Source organism: Heliconius melpomene, chromosome 7 (assembly GCF_056956725.1).
Source record: "Heliconius melpomene rosina isolate 202511_hmr_F chromosome 7, ASM5695672v1, whole genome shotgun sequence".
In the NCBI taxonomy this organism is placed as follows: Eukaryota; Metazoa; Arthropoda; class Insecta; order Lepidoptera; family Nymphalidae; genus Heliconius; species Heliconius melpomene.
In genome coordinates this window covers 5,831,448-5,848,673 of record NC_140395.1, presented here as the reverse complement: position 1 = coordinate 5,848,673, position 17,226 = coordinate 5,831,448, and the positions used below count along the sequence as shown (strand labels likewise).

Here is a 17,226-nt window from a genome sequence, read left to right as displayed (position 1 = left end):
ACATCACAATATATTCATATAAAGTTCATAACTGGGTCCTGTGACATAAAAGTTTCGACTAAACAAACGCGCGTCGTAACTTTCAAGGTGAATATTTTATTTGACTTTATTCATTGGACGCGATCCAAAATAGTTCTTTGTTGTTCATTTAATAGACTGGGATCCGGCCGTTGAATCCTGCATAAACGAGTTTTCTTAATTAAACCTATATTAATGAATAATACATGATTAGTAGAACAGATTACACCTGGGTTGCCTGGAAGAATCCTGCCGCAATCACCTTTAATTTCATTTCTTCGTAACTCGTTTTTGGAGATAATTGCACCAATACGTTTTTTATATGAATCGCACATCATTTGAAAGATAATCGCATAAGGAATTGGAAAATTAAGGGTTGCCAGCTCTCAGTCTGCCGCAAGTCTAGGGTTGCCTGGTTTAAAGATGTCACTAAATGTTAATAATTTGCACTCATGTGTTTTTTTAATGAATTATATATCAAATTAAAGCTTATTTTTTTCTGAACACTATAAAACAGGGTTGCCTGGAAAATTCCTGCCGCAAACTGGGGTTGCCAGCGTTTGAAATATTTTATTCCGGTTCCGTTTGACTATGAGAATAGACGATGAAATGCGCGGTCTGCCCCATGTTTTAAAGTAAAATATTATATAATAGAAGGTCAATCTTAAAATCAATGTTTATTCTAATTGTTCACCTGTTAAATGATGATTTTAATCATATTAAGTACACGTAGAAAACTATTTAAAGATGAAATCATTCTTATTTTTCAAGTAAAATAATAATCCATAATATTGAGTCTTCGCAAAATTTATTTTATAAATAATAATATTTAGTTAAATAAAAGGGTTATTTAAAACAACAAAATTATTTAATTAAGTAAATGTTTACAAATATCGATCTACTATAAGGTATTAATTACAACATGTTTCCTTAATATAATGAGAGGTGACAATTATCGCGGATATTTTTTTTATTAATTAAGAAAATGTGGAAAATTACATTTCAATAAACAATCTCTCTCTCTCTCTTCGCCCTCTGCTTGTTTGATTTGACAACGCCGTCCGTATCCGTAGAAAAAACTATGGCGCCCATCTTTTTGGTACGAATATTTACGTTTTTGCAAAGTAAATGAAAACTATTCAACTAATAAAAACTATTAAAAAATATAGATTAAAAAATGTCGCTAGCAAGAACTTCTCCGTCTATGCTGATAGTTTTTAAGGTATTTAGGTCTGAAAGAATTGTTCTTATAATTATAATAAAGCGTAATCACTCACTAACGTCCCTAACTTAGTATAATCAAAACTGAGGCAACTCCCACGGCCACAATTGTCTACATTTTATTAAACTATATAATAATAAATATTAAAGTATACTTACGTTTTGCATTAGAAAATAATTAAAAAATACTTCTTTATATTTTTGTTTTAAAACAATGAACTTTTTGTAATACTGTAAATGTTAACTGTGCATTGTGTCACTATTTAAAAAAATGTCACTGTATTTAAAATTCATTTTTTGGCGAAACAATAACATAATTTTACACTTTTGGAGAGATTCCTTGTTAAATTCTATCACATTTTCACTCCTGCCGCACAAAAAACACATCTTCATTTTTGTCAAGTAAAAACGTCTTTACTCCAAAACGAAAGGTAAGTAACTAAGTAATATGCTCAAAAACAACTCATTTGGCCATCTGCACTTTTATTGCATTTAGAAACAATACATCTTCGAAAATAATGTTATTGCATTTGGTTTGCTTTGTATGGCGCCACAAAATGTTTATCTATAGTAAAAAATAGCCAACTAATTGATATTTGCCGACTCTTGGTCATAAACCGTAAATAGCGTTTATTAGTCGGCATTACTGTCGGATTTTCTTCGAATTATTTTGCTAAGTTAGTTTTGTTTATTATAATTCTATTATATATATTTCTTTCCTATGCAAATTATTAAAAATTGCGTGAGAAAAAAAAAATTGCGGCAAGCCTTGTCAAATCAAACAAGTAGAGGACGAAGAGAGAGAGTTCATTGAAATGTATTTTTCAATATAATTAATAAAAAAAATATCCGCAATAATGGTCACCCTTCATTATATTAAGGGAACATGATGTATATGTATATATATTAATAGTTTATAGTAGATCAATATTTGTAAACATTTATTTAACTAGATAATTTAATTGTTTCAAAATGGTAATTTAAATTAATAAATAAATATTAGTATTTAGAAAATAGATTTTGCAAAGACTCAATATTATAGATTCATTATTTTACTTTAAAAATAAAGATGATTTCTTCTGCCCCATGATCTTTAAATAGTTTTCTGCGTGTACTTAATATGATTAAAATCATTATTTAACAGGTGAACAATTAGAATAAACATTGATTTTAAGATTGACCTTCTATTATATAATATTTTACTTTAAAACATGGGGCAGACCGCACATTTCATCGTCTATTCTCATAGTCAAACGGAACCGGAATAAAATATTTCAAACGCTGGCAACCCCAGTTTGCGGCAGGAATTTTCCAGGCAACCCTGTTTTATAGTGTTCAGAAAAAAATAAGCTTTAATTTGATATATAATTCATTAAAAAAACACATGAGTGCAAATTATTAACATTTAGTGACATCTTTAAACCAGGCAACCCTAGACTTGCGGCAGACTGAGAGCTGGCAACCCTTAATTTTCCAATTCCTTATGCGATTATCTTTCAAATGATGTGCGATTCATATAAAAAACGTATTGGTGCAATTATCTCCAAAAACGAGTTACGAAAAAATGAAATTAAAGGTGATTGCGGCAGGATTCTTCCAGGCAACCCAGGTGTAATCTGTTCTACTAATCATGTATTATTCATTAATATAGGTTTAATTAAGAAAACTCGTTTATGCAGGATTCAACGGCCGGATCCCAGGGTATAATGGAAATCATCGTAAAATGCGTTTTTATAGCTTAATAAAATCATTCGGACGTCTGCTACTGCTAGTGATGTACTCTGATGTTAGTCCAAATATTTTTGTAGTGCGTTCTTTATGGTCGTTATAGATACAATTGGCCGAAATATTCGCGTCTGTAGTATAGCTTTATTATAATTTTCCATAGAAATATTTGAACTCAGGTTAAATAAATTTTAAATATTTTGGTTTCCTATTAAAACTTAGATATTATTAGGTCGTAGTTCATGTACCCCAAATACTTGATAAGTTTATTATCTATTTGTTTTAGTACAAGATAAGGAGCAGATTAATTAGCTATATTATTTACTAACTAATCTCAGTCTACGTTCAGTTATATTTAATTTTCTCATATTAAGAGAAACTAAAGACCAATATCTGACTGGACATGAAAGTTGTTTTACCGCTAAACTAAAAGGTGTTTTGTATGTTTTTTTACACTATACTTAAATGTAATATTTTTATCGATGTTCAACGAGTTATTACAAAAAAAAACACATTTCCCTTAAATATCTATTAGTTACGATTCGTAAGTTACAATCAGATCATATCAGAATATATTAACGATCAATCAACCTTAATCTATATTTGGTTGTGTCTAACTTGAATTACGGTTTTTTCTTATCACACGTTATCAGCGATCGCAGATAGATTAGTCGCTAGATGTTACAATATACGTTATAGTACGAAGGCCACTCATCATTTGAGTATGCTATACAAATAAATATACCTATAATGCCAATACTGTGTCTTGACAGCTCACGCAAGTACTTGTACTTACTACTGTTCATATTTGTAACTTTTTCATTATAAAATTATCATTCATTCAGTCATTTCATTCATTATTAAGGAGTTGTACTCAAACACGGAATATTTGAACCATCTCCTAGACTATACGTTTTTTTTAATAATGTTTTCAGTTCTATTTTGTTTACTTGAATTAAAAAGCTTTTTATTTATAACTTTGTAAAGTAAAGAAAAACGCGAAAGAAAATCTTTTGTTATTATATTTTTACTTATTATTATTCAGTTATGTATTTTTCAATGGTTTAGTATTTACAATACAGTTCATTTAATGTTTTAAGAATAAACTATAATATGTGATTATGACAATTACTTTGAAAGTAACTATGATACAATGTTTCACTCATATGTAGATAATATTAGATATTAATATATGTATTGATTCATAATCATGTAGATATTTAAAAGTACTGTGTAAAAACATGTGTTAATAAGAAATAAGCAAATATTTTTCAAAGATTTATATTTCCACAAATATATTACTTTTCGGAGAATGTATGTAGTTACAGATAGTATTAAAATTGTTGCCAAAATGTGCTGTTGTCAATGGTCAAGAGAGCTGAATGTGATATTTCAATGATTTAAAAATTAAAATTGTCTTTCTTATGTTAACAAAATAACGCAATGCCTCTAGAATTCGGTGGAAAGTGGAGAACTTAGTGTTTTAACACTAAGTCTCCCTCTGCTTACCCTACTGTGTGCGGGATACAGTGTGAAGTTGGTCTTATGCATTTAGGTAAATGAATATTCTGAAAATTTAATGTATCCACAAGAAATTTGGAAAAATACTGAACTTAAATCATTATTGACACACAAAATAAAATGTTTTTTTGTAATATTATTATTGCTGAGGTGAGGAGGAGCTGGATAAACAAGTCTACTGTAATTTATTTTTGCAATCTGTACAAATGGGACCATAGACTTGATTTATATATTATTAATTTTTTTTCTTATTCTAAACAGTTAAAATTAAATCATTATTTTTTATATATTTTTTCCTTGCTTATATATCACATGTGAAAACTCTTTTGACCTTGACTGTACTTTGAAATATCTGTATGTTTAGAATTTGGCATTTGAAAATAAAATTATTTAGAAATTTAAATTATTGGCAGACTTTATTTATATATTTCTCTCAATTTAGTAGATTATGCTAACTTCATATTGTTATGTATGCAAATGTATATAATGTTTATTTTCGAAAACAAATTGAATTATTGGCAAATGTCTTAGTAGTCTTTTATATATAAAAAATACAGCAATTTTTTTTATACATTTTTTTGGTTCCCAATAATAAATGTTATTTAGCTGAGATTAAAACTAAATCTTTCAAACGTAAAATATTGAAGGGAAAATGTTCGTAAAGTGACACACAGAATATTGTGTTTATAATGTTTTTTTTTAATATCACTATTGAAAAAAAATATAAAAACATACTTCTTTTACTGAATATCAGTGGTAGGACATATTTTGCTTCTTTAACGCTAGAGCAATTTATTGCTTATATCTTGTGAGATATTTAATTTTTAATGCCTGCTAACTTTCTTTTGTATCGTTATTACTTATAATTTGTTCTTCCTTTAGACATCTTGAAGACTGATTTTATATAACATTTTAAAATAAAAAATGTATTGGGTTATTTTTTATTTATCAGTCTATTTTTAAAGTAGACAAAATTATTATTGAATTCAAAGTTAAATAATAGTGCAATGTCAAAAACTTATGTATATCTTTGTATATTACAAAATATTACTTTTGAAATATGTCCAAATAGTTTTTAAGTGTATAATATTTTTTTATGTACTTGTCTAATATAATTGTGTTAAGTCTAAGTCATGTTCTTTCCACGATGCATTATCATTATCGAATCAGTGCCAAATTATTTTTTATTCTCCAATCTCGTACTTGTTAGTACAATTTAGTTCTGGGTTGCCATCTTTAATAATATTAAATGAATATTTAATTAACTCGGTCATTTTAAAAATATATTCTTATATATTATAACACTCCCTGCATACTAATTCAATCTAAGTTATTACTTTCGAAGTATTTTATACTTTTATTATTAATTGTATCATAATAAAAATAATGTTTCACAGCAACTATTTAGGTTATTTGGTTAAAATAAACCAACACGAGAGGTGGAATAAAAATTAATATAAAGTGTAATTATGTAAAACATTATGTTGTAAATAATTGCTATTAGTTATGAAACAAAAAAAATATTAAAGGGGGTAGAATCTAAAGAAATGTGAATAATCTAAAGATGACGGCTCTATAAATGCAAAATATGAAGTTGTTACTATTTTTTTTTATATTGTACATACTTAAGTTCTTGCTGTGAAAATATATTTGAGATCGTAAGACATTGTTCATTTTGGTGTATAGATATAAAAATAACAATAATTATGTATAAATCAATAACTAAAAGTGTATTATAACAATAATTTTCTTATTAATAAATGTGTGATGCTTAAAAAGCTAAAATTATGCTCAGACTCCTAATGTACCTATGTAACTATTTTTATATTAAGATTCTTAACCTAGTGTCTAATATAATTGTGCATTTATTGGAAACGAATTTATTTTGTGTTGTTTTAAATACGTGTATCCTATTGTTATATTTATGACTTCACATTATGTCGATTATGAAAAAATAAACAAGCCTTATGAAATGTTTACTTTTTGTTTTAATTTCTTCTTTTTGTAAATAAAGTGAAATAAAAACTATGTTTTTTTATTTATTCCCAAAATAATCCGTAATATAGTACCAAATATAAATAGAAAATGTATGCAGTAATATGTAAGCTACATTAGCTCAAGTTAATATCAGCTTCACGCTGTATCCCGCACACAGCAGGGTAGGAAAAGGAAACCTAGTCTTAAGACACTGTTAATATAAGAAATACAATTTCAGAATTTTTTAATGGCTTAATGACTTGAAATTAAGGTTTTTTGTGAAGTTTACTACTGCGTTGGGTGAAAATATCGCTTAATAGCGTAGCGCTCTGCTATGAGCTATGTCTCTAAAATTGGCAGAGTATAATTGACCGAATATCTTAGTATCACATTATTTTAGGGTAGCTGGTTTAAAATAAGCGAATAATTAATATAGATTTTTGTTTAAGACAATTTAGAAATGAAAAGCAATATGCTAGAAAAAATTAAAATAAATGAATTATTTAATTACATTTTCATAAAAAAAAAAACTCTAGTGTTGCCATAACTCACATCTTGTTGCCAATATTTTGAAGCTCGATTGTTGAACGCAGTCACAAACTGTCATTTTCATTATCATGGCGGAAGACGAAGACGGTGTTTCGGATAAAAAATCACCACAAAATTTAAATAATGCAGGAAATTTACAAGAAAACCAGCAAAGTGCTAATAAACCTGACTTAGGAATTGAAGAAGCTAAATATGACGTTAAAGAAAACGGGGAAGCCGAGCCCGTTGAGCCAATAAGCTCATCGTCCAGTGAGTGTTTTGCGAAGTTGTTTTTTGTTCCCTAAATTAGACACATTCCTTTATGTTTTGTTTTTAATTTTTACAGAATCGACTGGGGCAATGCGCAAGGATGAAAACCCCTTCTCATTTCGGCATTTTTTAAAACGCGACTTATCTCTACCAGGCAATTCGACATACGAAAACACCGGAGCTAGACCAAAAGTTTACGCAAATACAGTGCAGCATTCTCCTACCAAAATAGACATACACCCCGATTCAAGGCGGGATAAGAATCGCCCTAGTGATAATCAAACCAAAGAGAAACAAAATGACGGCGTAAACCCCCGTAACAGTGATGGGACGTCTTCAAGTAGTTCAGTAGAGGTACCTTTTAGCGTAGCGGACAATTCTGACACGAAGCATAACTTGTATGCGAGTAGTTCTGAAGGCCCCTTCTTCCACAGACCAAATTTAGCGTCAGAACCTTTAGGAATGCCATCCCTACCCGATTTTGTTCAAGATCACATATTAGTGGAACAAGCATATTTGAATTCAAATGGCCCCATATCTGTTGATCTAGACAACCTGCCTGACTTTACATTTAATACAAATTATAATGCTGGTTCATCTTCTTTGGGTAGAAGAAATAAAAGTGGCTATGGTAATAATAGAGGATATGACTATGAGTCCTATATGGGAGCAGCTTCAAATTCGGGCCAATCAAGCCGAAGTGTTCCTTTAGACTTGCCGAGTGGTGCTGAAGCAGCTGGACCAGTTCCTTTAGATCTTCCAGTACACCTCAGTTTAGATCTGACAGAATCAGTAAACACGGCAGATCGCAGAAATGTTTCTCCTAGAAATAATTTTCCTTTAGATCTTCCACCAAATGTAGGTGAGTATTATATTTATAATTTCTATTTATTCTGTATCTTCTTGACATTGTATTCTGCATAACAGGCTGGACAGACAAAACCCGTGTTAAAACACTTCCCTACTTTTTATAAATTATTTTTATTTCCCCATTCTGTCAGATTCATAGTTTCCTGATGACTCATCTTACAAATTCTGAAATTTGAGCAGGAAAAGGAGAGTGGTGGGTCTTGACACTAGTTTGTTACCTATTTTCTACCAGCAAAAACAGTGTCAAGCTGAAAAAAAAGAAAAAAAATAATGCATGTCATATAAGTTTAGCTTAGAATATTCCACTAAATTGTACCAAATTAGTTGAATTACTTTTGAGTCACCATTGGTATGCATTAATGTTTCATAGTTTTATTGTTTGCAATATCAATACACTTTGTTAGTATATCAAGGATATCTTTGATCTTGACATTCCAATACAATCTGTGACTATTTTTAGCTTTTTTATTGTTATATTTTTTATTATTACTGATGTATTCCTCTATAGAAAACCTATTGTTAAGACTTAACATTATATCCAATCCAATCTATGCTTTGTTTTCTACAGTGGTAGTTAAACTAATTAAAATAATCTTTCTTTGAGTCTTGGTTGAACACACTGTGCTAGGTCAGACTTTTTTAATTGCTCTCTTATAGTATTTGTTGATATATATTTATAATTCTCAATTTGTTTTTTATGGAAACATACTTTGAAATAAATAATAACTTCATATTCAATTCAAGCATTCAAATCAAATGTATTCTTTTGTTTCCATTAAATTATTTAGAATTAATTGCATTATACATACTGTGAATTTTAATTTGTTTTGCATTTGTTTACTTTCTGTGCAAATATTATACAATAGTCACATTATTTGACCAGTCATTTAACTTCTCTTTGTGGCAAAGGCAATAATAAGGCAATTATACTTATACATTATATTTTTTAACCTTTTGTAACCAATACTAATTCTAAAAAGAATATATGATACAAAAGTGAGTGATAAGACATCTAGGAACAGGTCTCTGTTGACCCTGGACGATACAGGATGAATAATACTCCATCATAAAAGAATTGAGGCTGTTGTGATGGCCCCTGCATGCACAAATATACAAACAGTTAATAATAAAGGATGACACAAAACAAATGTAGAGACTATAGTTTTTGGCACTCTGTTCTTTCGGACTACCCATAGCTGGGTCAAAACTTTAAGCCAGAAACTAATTCTCAGTATTTAGAAACAGTAGAATTTAATTCTATTACTGTTATGATCTGTCCATGCTTAAATAAGCTATGTTCCTTATAAACTCATATATTGTTTTTATATGCCTTTTATAGTATTGGTGTTAAAAATACACATTCAAAAATATAAAAGTATTATTTAACAATATTTATTGTATTTAAGGTGCAGAATCAATGCGGTTACCAGATTTTCTTCCAGTCCATCCTGGCAGGACATCTCCGGAACCTGAACACCAAGATGAACAACTACAACAAATTATATCAGAATTAGAAAGAACTAGGTAATAACTTTTTATTATTCCCTTTATCTGTTTCTATCAATCACTTTTTACAGTTTAACACTGTAGTCCGCATATAATGGGGTAGGCAGAGGGAACGTAATGTTAAGATTCTCTATTCCACACGCACAGCCCAATTTTCGAGACATTGCGTGTTGAATGGCGGAACTTCAGGCGGCGTTTTATTTCTTAACATAGATACAGCGATAAAAAACAGCGTCCAACTATAAATACGACGTTTGTGGGTTGGTTCTCATGGAAATGTACATACTCTATCATTTTAAAAAAAAATTCTGACTGAATATGTCTTTGCAAAACGATGAGTGTATATATGTATTTTCAAAAGGTTTTTACAATTTCGAAACGTCTATTTTGTATTTTTTTCTATACTTTTGAATGATATAAAAATTTATACAACGAAAACATAAAAAAATGGATTTAGCAGTTTTACAATTCCAGCCCAGTACTTTTTGTAAACATTCTTGTTTTACATTCAGTTTATTTACATAACCTAAGGTAATAATTTGCATGCATTCCAATTCAATCCAATATATTAATAATAATTGTATATTTGAGGGCAACATGACTGGATTTTTTTTCATTTGTTTTATAAATTGCATTATGCCTATTTTCCATACGAGTATGACACTTAAATATACAAAATCAGTTTAAAGGTAATCAATGTTTTTGACAATTTTTAGAAGTTTACCGTGTTTTTTCATATTATAAATATACATATGTATTTTCTTTTTAAATAATTTTAAATTGTGATTTTTTTAATTAAAATCTCCTTGTGTTATATTCAAAATATAAACTCAACGGTTGTAGGTATGTCCCAATTTGGAATATAAATAAGAGAAATCACGATAACTGTCGACAAGAGTCGTAGGGAGAGGGAATCTGGTGTAAAGGCACTCTGTTTCCATTAAGACACTACCGTTCCCACTTTCCGCCGAATTCTGGAGGTATTGCGTGTTGAGTGGGCTTAACGCCGCGCAACTAGGCAAGTTGTCAGAGCGAGGAAATGAAAATAATGAATATTTCATTTCATCGAGTTGGGATCGAACCCCCAACCTGTTACATTTTACAGTCACACGCTTGTGCCCCCTGCGTCACGACGTCTTTTTATAATCTTTGTTATTTATTATAATTTTTCACTTATCCATAATCTTTTTGTATATTTTTAATTGTATACTCTGTTTAAGAATCTACAATAATTTTTGAATATTTATGATCGTTTATATTTATATATAACAGAGCGGAGCTTTTCACGGAGCGCAGTAGGCGTTCCCGAGCGGAGCAAGAAGCGGCAGCTCTAAGAACCGAACTAAATGCGGTACGCGCGAGGCTACACGACACCGCGCCGCCTTTGCACCCCTTGCGAGACTTAAACGACCCCTTACAAGACCCCCTGGAGGATCCTCTTGATTGTATGAATGATGAGGTGAGGATGACGCCATGAAGTTAGCTTTAGATGGCAGCTTCACTTAGATTCATTTTACATTTAACATCTGTAAGTGTGATATTTATACTCCTTGCGAGGTTTAAATGACCCTTTGGAGGATAACCTATGAGACTTGCAAATTCGATTTTACGAAAGATGAAGTGATGTATTTGTTTATATGTAAAAAACAAAACTGTTGAAATATAATAACAAAAATTATTTCCAGGCGCGGGCAGCAGATCCTGAATCAATCATTTCTAAATTAAAAAATGAAATCAAAAGGCTAAAGGTAAGTTTATTTATGTTTATATTATATTGCCTATATGAAAGTTCATGCTGAGATTTGGATATTAGGTTAATCATAGCGTACGCGCGACGGTTGTAGGTACGATTACCACTTGGGGAAACGAAATATATAATATTTCCATTTCCCCATCACCGGGTCACCGCTACCATAATAAAGCTGCAAATACAAAAAATAATTAAAAATATAACAGTATCAAATCCTATATTCCAGGAGGAACTATCGTCGTCGCAGGCGGAGGCGCGAGCGCTACGCGCGCGGCAGGCCGGCGCCGCCGTTGACATGCGCCGCGCCGCCGACCGCGCCGAGACACAGCTCAGGTAATGTTGAGTGTTATTGTAGTGGGGTTTGGTTACGGTACGGTTTTTAAGTAAATGTTAGGTTAGGAATGTAATAATAGCTAACTTATAGCTGAGTAAATTTTTTACGAAGACTATCCGGGCGAAGGACAGAAATGGTTTTCAAAAAAAAATACTTTTATGTGCTTTGCATTTCTTGTACATTTAAATTATATATTTTTATATTTCCAGGGAACTACTATCAGGAATAGAACGCCTAAGGTCGTTGAGCACCGCACTGGACCCAACTTGAAACAAGGATGTTGTATATTAAATGTACTCGTTAAATACGCTTTTATTTTATGTAATCCATTCAAATGTACAGATCATTTTCACTCGTTCACTGGTCATTTGTTTTTTTTTTATTTAGATTTGCGGCCAATTTTTTCAACTTATAGTACAATTATGTAATTGATGATGATGTTTTTTGTTTATATTTATAGTTACCGTTTTGTGCTAAAATCTGTTAATTTCTTGTCGTGCCTTTAGTTGGTTTTGAAGTTAAGTTGGTTTAAATTTAATTGTATGCAATTCGTAATATTCTGGGATATGAGAGTTGAAAAAACAAATAATCTACATATTTTTTTTATAAATTAAACTTATACTTGACTTTACTTAAAACATTATTTTTAATATATATTTATATATTAATCATGAAATCCTTTTTTTTCACTCATTTGTCGTATAAAAAACTTAATATAGTATTTTTTTCGATAAACTTCCAAATTCCACAAAATTCGAATGTTAAACTTCCAAAAATTCCTTTAACTTTATATTACCATCTAATTTCTCATAATTTAGTTATTATTTAAATATTAAGCCAAAATAAATATAATAAATTCAAAAAAAAATTATGTATTTTTTTAAATGGTGACAGTTTGGTGAGGTGGTGATTTTTTAAAATATAACTTCGAACAAATTTATATATTTTAATCGCACTCAGAAATGCCGATTATTATTTAATTGACATTAGATCTTTTGAAATTTAATACATATGTAAAGATTTACGTGTTTAGTTAAATACTAATTGACGTCTTTGTGCCCTTTGTAGTAATATTATTATGGTAATTTTAAAAGTTTTCAAACATCAACAAAACATATTTGTTTAAATCTATTTATTTCAAGCGAACTGAGGAGTGTAGCTTCAATTTCAGTTCAAAGAAAATATTTTTGAATATTAATTATCGTCTACTAAATACTGTAAAGTGCAAATATTAATTATTTAAAGTGTGTAATACTTTAGAATAATTTTACAACGATATAGAAAAAAAAATCCTTTCTGCAAGTTTATTTTCGATTTTTTATTACTTTAAATTTTGCGAAAATCATGCGAGCGAGATATTTATACTTAATTTAATATCATAGAGATTTTTCTACATGCTATCGAAAGTATGCGTGTTCAAAACCTTAAAGAAAATATTTCTATTGCCTTTTTATTTAGTCGACGATATATTTATCTTAAATATGATATCACAATTCCTATTGATAAGATTCATGTTAAATTAAAGTTCTCTTAGGGACCAGCCATACGATGAAGGATGAAAGGCTTTTTATATCAATCATTTTTTATTAGTTTTACGCCGTATCCATTCCGTTCCCCCACGACCAGTTTTCCGAGACATTGCGTGTTTAATGACAATAATTCATTCCCCCGAGTCGAACTCACAACCGTCGAAACTAACCTAGCCAAATATCCAACATTAAAAGTAAAACTTATGCATTAATTTGTTTTATATATATCAATTTCTTGATTTAAAAAAAAATCAAAGATAGACAAACGAGCGCATCGTTTGTCTATCTTTCCCATAAGATTTTTATAAATGGCTTTATCATTTTTTTTTTCTAAAAATTTGCTACTAATGTTATATTTTCTAATTATTTAATACATTGTATGGATGGTCCCTAAACATTATTGAATGTATAATACAAAGTGTACAATTGTACAGTAATTTATTTTGTATGAGAGTGAATGAAAAGAGTCAGTTTGAAGTGAATAATGTATCTTATAAATAAAAATAATAAACTTATGTTTTGAACATCTAATCTAGTAATTATTTACACGCGAACATCTATGACGTATAATTTACATCAAAACAACTTTTTTGTTTAAATATTATGTTTTCATGTAAAAAAAATATATATATTTGCATTTTTTTTTGTTAAACATGTAGTGTTATGTCAAACTATATGACCGTTTTGCCGTAAAAATTCGGAGTAATTATATTTTTTGCGGAAACAGAACGTTTTGCTTAAAATATTAAGTTTTAATAAAAGAGATATTCTTTTTTACATAAAACAAGTTAAAATCTGTACATATAATATGTAATCAAAATTTTGAATGAAACTGTTGTATAAAATTAGTTGTTTTTCTCTTATATACCTTTATATTAGGAAAGTATAATAATAGTATTTTCGTAGTAATTGTAAAGACGGCGAAATCTATAATTATTGCATTTTTTAAAATTTTTACTTAGTTTTTGTTCAAGTTGTTTTTTTCATTCAATACTTTAAAAGTTAGTTCTTGATTTTAAGAAATAAAAAATGGCAGTAATGTTTGGATTTTGTATTGTAACGAAAAAAAAAAGGATTTAAGTAAAAATATAGGTATTTTCTAAGAGTATTGAAGAGCTATTCCATCCAAGAATTTAAGCCAGGTTCTGTTCTCGAGGTAAATTGAACTTAATTGACAATTTTGTTTATTTATATCGTTTAATTATGAGTAAAACTCTGTAATATGATAGAAATCGGTGACGCATATTCATTTATAATCTGATAATTTTTTTATATAAAAATAATTCTTTTTATTTATACTTTTTCAATTAGGACTTGTATTGTTTTTATTTGCAGTACGATTTGAGTTTTATCAAAATTATATAAATTAATATATTATGTGTAATATTATAATTAAAGGTGTATATCATAGAAATAAGGTTGCTGAAAATGGAAGAATATTTTTGCATTTAAAAAAATATGTCGGTGTAAGTAATGTAGTATTATTAAAATTATTCAAAATAACATGTAAACTATATTATTGGTTGTTTAGATAATTATTTTTCTTCAAAACATTTAAACAACAACAAAATTAACTTAATAATTTAACAATTTTGTTGAGATTATTGATTTAAACAAAACTTTAAAAACCTTCTATGTTAATTTTTTTGTAAATAAATAAATCAGTTTCACGCTCTATCCCGCTAACAGCATGGTAGGCAGAGGGATCCTAATATTAAGACACTCCTTTCCCCACTTCCCGCCGAATTCTTGCATTGCGCGTTGAGTATCGGAACTCAACGCCGCGCTTTGTCCCGACACCAGAGCGAATAAATTTAAATAAATATATGAAATATTTCCTCGAATGGGGAATGTACAGATTATACGCCGTTGAGGCCGTTGTGTGTTTAATCTTCATATTGAAAAATAATTACTCGTATTTCCTATTATAAATTAGTTTATTCAACGAAAAATAAATATGACATATGTTAATTATTAGTTATACAGTGATTATATAAACGAAAGTTCATTTTAATATAAATTTCTCGATTTGATTTACAATTTTGCACTGGGATGTAATTTAATAAATACTTCAAACAAACACTTCTTCGAAACCATCAAATTTGGACATTTCTGAAATATTTTTCTGTCCTTAGTTGGAATAAAAGTTAAAATTATACAAATGATTTAATAATTTTTGATAATTTTTATTTGTTTCGCATATTTAAAACGTGATCGTTTTATATTATCGACCATATGAGAAACTTTCATTATACAGAATGCTATAAAAACATAAATCCTAAATGATTCAGAGTAGTTCCTGATCATTTTATCATTATTATAATATACATACATTATCGAATACAATTGTATAACAATGATATAATCTATATATTAGTAGAAATATAATAGTATTGTGTGATTCTTTCCTTATATTTGTATCGAACTGGCAACTATAAAAATAAATATTTGTGAATGTTACTTTTAAATAAAGGCGTCTTTTTTGTAATATCAATTTATTGTATAAGATAAATTAATGTAAATAAAATTTAATAATTATTTTTTGGTACGCCGCCGCTTATACTTGTAGTGTAAAACTATGAACGAATGTTTTGTTTATATAATTTGAAATAAATGTGGATCAGATGAAAATAAATGATTAAAAATGGATTTTTCTATCATATTTCCCGATTTTCTTAACTTAACACAGTTTTTGATCAAACATGCACTTTTGTTGTTGTTGTTTGTTTATAATTATATTTGATATTTACTTTAACAAAAAATATATATAAGCAATTATTTATATAATACTAAATTAATTCAATAATCCTAATAAAAAAACAATACATAAATATATATTAAAATAATTTGGAAATAATATATTAAAATAATTTGGAATGCGTACATTCTCGAGAGAATTTCTAAGTAGTAAAATATCACAAAAATAATATTTACTTAAAATAATATCATCAATAACATAATATCACTATTAAATAATAATTATTCTTTCTAAAAAAGTAAATTAAAAACAACCCCACTTTAAAAGTGTACAATTATTTGGTATTTAAGTTAGATTTGTTTAATTATATTATTTTCTATATTGAGACAAAAGAAATGTATATCTTATTTTCTTATACTATTCACTTGGCTTGGTTACGTACCCGTGCTTTTAATAAAAGTGGTATAAATTGATTTATATAAAACTAAACATTTGTTTTGCATACTTATACAATTATAAATATATAATTTTAATATAGGGTAACTAAATAGATTTTATTAATCATCTATTTGTTTAAACGCTAAGATCTCTGGAACTATTAGTCGATTTTTTTTGCTTCTAGGCAAATTTTTATACCGGAATTGCCGAGGGATTGTAAAAAGGAAAAATCGCATTTGCTGTGCGCGTACCTAGATAGATATTAAATAACTAAACATTTTTCTATTAAATATATTAATTTTAGAAAGCGAAATCATTAAAGTCGAAACATTGAGAATAAGGTATAAAGTATATAAAGAACAAAAAAAAATCTACCACAATGTAGTGACTGTGATCAACTTATAGCAAGCCATCTATCTATTCGAATAGTGGTAGGTGTGTGTTATATTTAATTTCATGCATTGTTTAAAAATAGAGTTCTACACTCAGTGCCAAATTTCATACTCCTCCGTCTCTTTCTCTTTTACCTTCACGTATTTTTAAGCATTATAACTACAATCAGCATACAAATGGTCCCAATGAGCTGGACACTGCAAGAAATATTTAGCGCAGGCAGTTTGGAACCTGCGCCGGTATTGGTCTGGAGACACCACCGTTGGCTGACCAGAGCCCAAATTCTTTTTTACAAGATGCTCCAGTTTTTTATCCCACGTGAATGTTCTTATATAATCTGTGGAGGATATACATATTGGTATATATAAAGGTAATTTTAATATTTAGGTGTTATAATATAAAATATATTAGATATTATTTAGTGTGTGAATAGCGTGCGTGCTTATAT

General features: G+C 28.8%; 2 protein-coding genes across 3 annotated transcripts in view; one reads left to right on the top strand and one right to left on the bottom strand.

Moving 5' to 3' along the window:
- The first annotated feature begins 7,063 nt into the window (after nt 1-7,063).
- On the top strand, nt 7,064-15,898 carry l(3)04053 (lethal (3) 04053). Its single transcript, XM_085187617.1, has 7 exons — nt 7,064-7,260; nt 7,337-8,122; nt 9,537-9,654; nt 10,909-11,095; nt 11,322-11,384; nt 11,613-11,719; nt 11,930-15,898. Exons 1-7 carry the CDS (start codon nt 7,080-7,082, stop codon nt 11,988-11,990), a joined length of 1,503 nt encoding a protein of 500 aa, XP_085043743.1. The 5' UTR covers nt 7,064-7,079; the 3' UTR covers nt 11,991-15,898.
- The window catches only part of fab1 (1-phosphatidylinositol 3-phosphate 5-kinase fab1), a 20,520-nt gene continuing 18,461 nt past the window's right edge, over nt 15,168-17,226 (bottom strand). For both annotated transcript variants that reach the window (XM_085187615.1, XM_085187616.1), the window contains exon 33: nt 15,168-17,115. In XM_085187615.1, the coding sequence (XP_085043741.1) occupies nt 16,925-17,115 (191 nt within the window). In that variant the 3' untranslated portion in view covers nt 15,168-16,924. The remainder of the gene's footprint in view (nt 17,116-17,226) is intronic.